Source organism: Pristiophorus japonicus, chromosome 12 (genome assembly GCF_044704955.1).
Source record: "Pristiophorus japonicus isolate sPriJap1 chromosome 12, sPriJap1.hap1, whole genome shotgun sequence".
NCBI classification, from domain to species: Eukaryota; Metazoa; Chordata; class Chondrichthyes; family Pristiophoridae; genus Pristiophorus; species Pristiophorus japonicus.
The window spans coordinates 187,699,555-187,707,584 of record NC_091988.1 but is presented as its reverse complement, the minus strand read 5'-3'; the positions used below and the strand labels follow the sequence as shown (position 1 = coordinate 187,707,584).

Below are 8,030 nucleotides of genomic sequence, written 5' to 3'. Positions count from 1 at the left end.
CTCTCTCTTCCCTCCTCTCTCTCTCTTTTCTCTCTCTCCTCTCTCTCTCCCCTCCTCCCTCTCTCTCTCTTCCCTCCTCTCACTCTCCCCCTCTTTCTTGTTCTCGCTCCCCCTTTTTTGCTGTCCTTTTCACTCTTTCTCCCCACCCCCTGGAATTTCTTACCAGGTATTTACTTGGTTCTTGGTTACCATGACTACTGTGGTGTTTAAAGAACTGAGTCGAGATTCTTTCTGTGTATTGTGGGCCTTATCAATAGAAAAAAAGAGACCTTTTTTAACAATAGATAACCAGCAGCAGTCAGCAAGGGGACACTGCTGATCTCCCTCTCCCCTTTAGCCCGGGCTTACTGAGACCAATAGCAGGGCCTTGACTGAGATCCGAAAACTTGGCACGTTGAATCTATGTCTATGGACCAAGACTGGTCGACCATGCGCCTATCAGCGAGTCACTGGGTTTGATTGTTGGGAGGTGCACGATCTATTGAGCTCTTGGTTAACCTTAACTTATTCTGTTGTAAATTTATATGCCTTATACCTCATCAATATCACTTGAACTGACATGAAGGGAGTGCAGCACTGTTGGAGGTGCCGTCTTTCGGATGAGACGTTAAACTGAGGCTCCTCGGGTGGATGTAAAAAATTGGGGCCTCAGAATGAATGGGACTGGTTTGCAATCCTGCACGGGGCAGTGATGGAGGGAAGCGCCTTTAAGAACTGTGTATGTGTGTTTTCCAATTTTCTCTCTCCACTCTTCCTCTTTTCCTCCTCACCCCACTAACCAGTAGCTGCTGACTTTTTGTGCCCGGGTACAGTTTCATGGGGCAGCTGGCTGCCCTCTTGTACCCCGCCCAGGTTATCATTCTTTCCGTGCAGAGTGCAGGCGATGAGGCTATTCGACTGTGGAGTGCCTCCGCGGTCCTGGTCCCGGCCCAATACCCGCCCGCCTGTTTCTCGGCAGGAGTCCCTCGGCCGCTGTGGGAGGCGGGAAGTCCAGCTGATTGAGATATATATATTTTCTGTTGTGTTGTTCCTGTCCCTTCTTGGCCTCTAGGTCACTTGACGTCATTATCCCGGGGAAAACGTGCCTCTTTCTCCCCTCCCCCACCGCCTCCCCCTCCGTATTTTGCAGCTTTCACTGCGTGTCTGTAAAGTAGCGGGGGTCTGGTTAGCCTTGGGTGGGTAGGGGGCAAAGATCGGTTGCCATGCCTAGAGGTGGGATTATAAATTGAGACCGGGGGTCTGACCCAACGTTCCCTCCAAGCTGTGCGTGCGAGACCCCCCGACAGCATGGTAATCTGCAAGGTCCCGCTCACAAGCTGCTCCATCGGAGACACCGTGCGTGCGCTGAGATTTAAAGGAACTGCACACCGAAATGAACAACCCGCGCCCGACCAAGCACAGCTTGGAGGGAACTTTGGTCATCGCTGAGTGGCACCGAACGTGCGCTGTGCCCACTGACCGCCTCTGCACCCTTCAGAACGGTCCACGTGGATCTCGATTCACTGTCTCTCCCCAAAGTTTTATATTCTACCAGTCATTGATTGAAGCTGACGACTTGACCGTTCTCATCCGAGTTGATCCTGCCTTTTTGTTAAGCAAGAAAAAACCCACCTGTTGCCTGTGTATGTTTGTGTGTGTTTGTGAGTGTACATGTACATATATAATATATTTTTGTTTGTATAAAGTTTTAATATGAAAATTAAACAAACCTGAAAAAGAAATATGTCTTGTTTTACATTATTTAAAAGAAAACGCGGCAGCCAATTTACACACAACAAGATCCCACTAACAGTAATGTGATAATGATCAGATAATCTGTTTTTTATATATATATTGGTGTTGATTGAGGGATTAATATTGGCCGGGACACTGGGAAAAACACCCCCGCTCTTCGGAATATGGCCGTGCGATATATTTTTTTTAAACTTTAAAAAAAAAGGCCACCTGAGACAGCAGACAGGTCCTCGGATTAACGTTTCATCCGAAGGGCAGCACTTCCGACAGTGCAGCACTCCCTCAGTGCTGTGCTGAGGTGACTGCCTGGATTTTGTGCTCAAGTCTGTGAAGTGGGACTTGAACCTACGGCCTTCTGACTCCGAGGCGAGAGTGCTGCCCGCAGCCTCCTGGCACAAGGACCATTGCTAGTCAATCCAGGCCAGCATCTGCTCACTAGAGAGCAAGGGCTCTGCACAATTAATAAACGATCACAAACCCTCACTCTTGTAAGATATTTGCCCGTCTGTACAGGCACTGTAACCTCGAGTGCCCCCAAGCGTCTATCCTCGGCCCCTCCTGTTAACTACATGCTGCCCCTCGGCGACATCATCCGAAAATATGACGTCCTATTCCACATCTACGTGGACCTACCCAGCTCTGCCTCCGCCACTTCTCTCGACCCCTCCACTCTGTGTTGTCAGGCTGCTTGTCCGAGATGCAGTACTGGATGAGCAGAGACTGCCAACAATTAATTATAGGGAAGGCCGAAGTCATTGTCTTTGGTCCTCACCACAAACTCTGTCCCTCTCATTGGCCACCGTCTGAGGCTGAACCAGACCGTTTGCAACTCTAGTGTCATATTTAACCCGGAGATGAACTGAACCCATAACCGCTCCATCACCAAGATCCTTTACTTCCATCTCCGTAACATCGCCCACAAAACCTGCACCTCCACTACCGCTACTGAAATCCTCATCCATACTTTTGTTACTTCCAGATTCGTCGGTTCCAATGCTGTCCTGGCCGGCCACACGTGTCTCATTTTTAGCACTAGTCGCTGTCAGGCAGTGGCTCCGTGGGCAGCACCCTCACCTCTGGGTCAGAAGGTTGTGGGTTCAAATCCCGCTCCAGGACTTGAGCACAAAAATCTAGGCTGACACTCCAGTGCAGTGATTAGGAAGCGCTGCACTGTCAGAGGTGCCGTCTTTCGGATAAGAGGTTAAATTGAGGGCCTGTCTGCTCTCTCAGATGGACGGAAAAGATCCCATGGCCACTATTTCGAAGAACAGGGGCGATCTCCAACATTATCCCTCAATCAACATCTCTAAATTATCCAGTCATCATCACATTGCTGTTTATGGGAGCTTGCTGTGTGCAAATTAGCTGTTGCGTTTTCTACATTACAACAGTGACACGTGGTGGTGAAAGGTGCATTTAAATGCAAGTTTTTCTTTTATTGGTCACTGGACAATGAGCAGGACGGGGCACTCTGACAGATTTCCCTCACTCTGAAGCTTGGAGAATGGAGGTTAATTGCAGTGCTCCCAAAACTCTTCTGTAGCCTGAAGTTTGCCATATTTAAAAAAAAAAATCAGTGATAAACTAAATGAAATGTTTAGTCTCTACATTTTATATATCTTTTTTGGCCTCGGGCTCTCATTGAGTGCGTTGTTTAATGTCCGGTGGTTGTGTGGCGGAAGGAATGCTCTCCCTTTAAATGTCTGTGCAGGAGACGGTTTAAATCCTATAATCTGATGCTGCACTCGCCAGTGTGCTGAGAGCTGAGAGGACTGTCCGTCAAAGAAAAGCATTGGGCGTCCAGAACCGCAGCTGGAGTACAAAGGGAGAGCCAATCAGCATAGCCAGGGAGGGAGGGCATTGTGCCTGAAAGTTCTACTGATGCAGCAATGCTGAGTGTGTTTTGTAGGTAGATGGGGGGAGTAGAGAGAGAGAGAGAGTGTGTCTGTGTGCAGCTCCAGCAGTGATCAGCTAACACTTCATTCTCCACCAACACACACACTCTCTCTCTGACACACACACAAATGAGAGCCAGGAAAGGCTTCTGAACCTAAAGAGTTGCTGAAAATAGAAAGGGGGAGGGGGGGGGGGGGGGGAGAAATAATTCAGGGGAAAATTGATTTGATTTCTTTTTTAAATATTGAGGGATTTCTTGTGGGTATTTAAAAAAAAAAATTATTTCGAAATCTCTCTCTTCTTTGCCTTTGCTCTCCTTCGATTCGGTCCAGAGATGATGGCTTGTACTGAAATGATCACGCTGTGTCTCCAGGCAGGGAAACACGCAGAAAATAACTCTGCCAACAGCCGAGCTGTCGCGGGTGTGCCAGTGTTCATCGACGTGAGTATAACTGCAGGACATAACGGGGCTTCGAACCGCTCCAAGTTCCTGTTTCTAAGTAATCATTTTGGTATTTGTTGCCTGGACTGGAGAATTTTAGCTATAGGGAAAGATTGGATAGGCTAGGGTTGTTTTCTTTGGAACAGAAAAGGCTGAGGGGTGACCTTATTGAGGTGTATAAAATTATGAGTGGCCTCGATAGAGTGGATAGGAAGGACCTGGTTCCCTCAGCAGAGGGGTCAATAACCAGGGGGCATAGATTTAAAGTAATTGGTAGGTTTAGAGATTTGAGGGGGAATTTTTTCAGAGGGTTGTGGGGTCTGGAACTCACTGCCTGAAAATATGGTAGAGGTAGAAACCCTCCCACATTTAAAAAGTGCTTGGATATGCACTTGAAGTGCTGTAACCTACAGGGCTATGGACCAAGTGCTGGAAAGAGGGATTAGGCTGGATCGCTCTTTGACACGATGGGCCGAATGGCCTCCTTCCGCGCTGTAAATTTTGATCATTTTAAACAGAGAAAAAAACGGCTCGGAGTTGATTTTAAGGCGTGTGGAGCCCACGTTGATTTTCCCAAAGCTGTTTGAACAATTTTGTCTGGCTGTAAATCAATGTGATTGGTACAGTCCGGGAAACATGTAATGCCCACGTTTTTCATTTCTCTTCATCTCTGCGTTGTCTCTCGCTGAACTCTTCTGACCTCCCATCAACGCACTTTCAGCTCACGGTGAAAGTTGTGCCCACAAGGGATGGAACTGTTGCCAAGATCTAATAACTCACTTTCGCCAGATGCAGCCGAAGCTTTATATCGATATTTAAGTTTATAAACAATTGATTCTTTTTTTCAGGGCTGTTTTCTGTTCCCCCTCCACACCCGAAGGTAAGGTGTTGAAGAAAGTGATACGCCGAGAACCTGGTGTTTGTTTGTCTGACCCTTTGGGCAAAGCAGTGGATTTATCTCCCTCTGCCGCACATCGAGTGTGTTTGTACCACACTGTGACTATTTGATTTAATGTAGCATTTACTGTGACCGTGCCTATGGGCAGCCCGTCAGGAAAATATTGTGACCTTTTACAGTACGATTTAACTGTACCCTGTCAATGGATCCAGGAATGTTTTCTTTCGAGTCAGCTATATAGGATTACGTAGGATATGCGGCACAGAAACAGACCATTCAACCCAACCAGTCCATGCCAGCGTTTATGCTCCACTCGAGCCTCTTCTCGTCTTTTCTCATTGAACTCTATCAGCATAGCCCCCTATTCCTGTCACCCTCATATGCTTGTCTAGCCTCCCCTTAAATGCATCTACAGTATTCGCTTCAACCACTCCCTACATTCGCACCACTCTCTGGGTAAAGACGTTTCATCTGAATGACCTATTGGATTTCTTGGTGACTCTCTTATTTTGACGGCCTCTAGTTTTACTCTTCCCCACAAGTGGAACCATTCTCTCTGTATCCACTCTGTTAGATCTCTTAATTTCCAATGAAATACAAACTCCGGTTGTAGTTTTAATGTAACTTTATTTTGGCAGCAGCAACAAGCTTCTGGCTTTAAGGCAGGCCTTTGTCCTTCTGAGACAACATGGTCAAAATGGCTGTACTTATACCTGGTTCAATTTACAGAAAAGAACTCTCCTTCTTTGACCTTATTGGCTCATTTGATAGACTTTTAACTTTTAATTGGCTCGCTACCCAAAGGTCCTAAAATGTCAAGTTGATTGATGACTTAATGCAATGTGCTCAGTCACCGTAGACATGGGAGTCTGTGTTTTCTCAACCTGTCTAAATGCAGCCTGTTTGAATTCTCTATCAATCCCCCCTTTGATTCTTTCACAAACTGAAGCATAAAACATCAGGTATCACTGGTTAAACATTCTAAAATATAATTTCATACATGTTAATCGAGTTTCCTTCTAAAATTTGTTGATGTGTTTCGCTACATGTCCGGACTAGTAGCTTCCACACAAATTTACACCAACCCGAGTTCCATCGTGGCCACAATGGAAGTTTTTTTTTAGTAGGTTAATTAATCTTATTCCAATTTAATCCAAATCAATATCTTAATTCAACCAGTAAACAACCTTCCCTTAAGCATAACATACTCCTGTGCCACGTACAGACGGTCTGCTGGGACCTGCAAGGTGTCTCACATGCGGGACAGCAGCTACAGCCGCCTGGTCACAACAACATTTAATCAACATAAACAAACAATATAAAAGTAAAATAATTACAACAAATAGAATTAAACCTTCTACCAATGAAGTTCCCATTGAACCTAGCCATTCAGTGGCTCCGCTCCACAAAGTGAATGATGGGGGTTGCTTAAGTTTTTCTACCTCCTTTTGGATATGCTCCGCTAAGTGGGTAATTTCTTCAGAGCTATCTGGGATATATGTGCAACACTCAGTTCCGAGTAGGGCGCAAGTACCTCCCTTTTCAGCCAGGATGTAATCAAGGGCCAGTCTATTCTGTAGGGCTACTATGCGGATTGCTACCATTTCTGCATTGATTTTAACTAGGGCCTCTGAGATATCATTGGCTACCCGTTCCACAACGGATGCCATGTTAATGGATTCCCTTGCCAGTCTGGCGGTCCCATACCTGGGGATCAGAATGGCAAAGAACCTCTCTGTTTCTGTGATAGCTCTCTTAGGACGGTGTAAATGTTCCGACAGTGACTTTATATGATACGTATAAGGCACAATGTAGGCTAAATAGCAGGATCCCGTCCAATTCTGGGTTAAGCCAAAGGGTAGGCCTTGTGGCCACACACCCAATAGGTGCCATTATATGCAATGAAGGTTAGCTGTTTCTTTGTCAACAATACTCCGGGGCCTGTCCAGGCTTTTCCATCTGTTTTATTCAGAATCCCCGTTACGTTAAAAATTCCCACATCTGCCCAGTTTGGACGGTTCCGTGGCTTGATTACATTATAATTCCGGGAGCAGTTACTATACCCCATATTTTGGCCTCCTTTGATGTTTCTAATCAGACAGACCGATTCCCCCGGTCTTCCTATTCCCGTTGTATTAGTGATAACAAAAAATGGGGGCCGTTTGGAATTATTGTAGCACGGCTGGTATCCCCCTTCAAAGGTAGTCAGATTGTAACCTGCTGACTTCCATTTACGTGCCCAGTTTTCTGTATCCTGAAACGCATTGCCTGTTTTGTTTTGATTAATTATCCACTCAGCCATTTCCGAGATATTCAAGGGAACTGGCCTCAAGGGAATCCCTCCCTTTGAGTGAATAGGAATATGCGCACACACCCAACAACTAGAAATGTTACCTTGTTTGGCATAAGTGTATGACATATATAAAAAGGTATTTACATGTAATTCCCTTGCTACCCTAATATTTCCCTTTGGTGCAGAGAGTCGGCTAGTAAGAAGTAGGCCTATGCCTAGAATACCTACAGTCAGTAATACAGTAAATTTCTACATTTTGGCAAAAAGTAATTGTCCTTATTAGATTTCAGCTTCAGTTACGGGTGCTCGTTTAACGTGTGAAGCATGGATCCAGGCTTTCTTTTCTTGGACTTTAACAGCTGCCTGGGTGGTCAATAACACTTGATAAGGTCCCTCCCACTTGGCACCCAAAGGCTCTTTATGCAACTTTTTCACATACACCCAGACTCCCGGGATGATGTCGTGTCCTCCTTTGGGAAACAGAACTAATAGCATTGGTTAGGTTCTGACAGTATGATAACAAAGTGTCACTCATTAAGTGAACATCAGCTTTCCGTAAATTAATAGTTCCTGGCAGCGACATGGGTCTGCCTGTTATAATTTCAAATGGGTTTAGACCTGTAGTTCTGTTTGGGGTTGCCCTAATGCTACATAGCACTATTGGTAGTGCCTGGGGCCATGGTGTTCCTTCTTGGTGATATTTGGAAAGCCGTTGTTTCAGAGTTCGATTCATTCGCTCTACTTGTCCTGATGATTGTGGATGATAA

General features: G+C 45.8%; 1 protein-coding gene across 1 annotated transcript in view; it reads left to right on the top strand.

Moving 5' to 3' along the window:
* The first annotated feature begins 3,967 nt into the window (after nt 1-3,967).
* Nucleotides 3,968-8,030, top strand: part of LOC139276895 (N-terminal EF-hand calcium-binding protein 1-like) — a 206,110-nt gene continuing 202,047 nt past the window's right edge. The window contains exons 1-2 of the mRNA XM_070894891.1: nt 3,968-4,072; nt 4,908-4,952. Of these exons, the coding sequence (XP_070750992.1) occupies nt 3,968-4,072; nt 4,908-4,952 (150 nt within the window). The remainder of the gene's footprint in view (nt 4,073-4,907; nt 4,953-8,030) is intronic.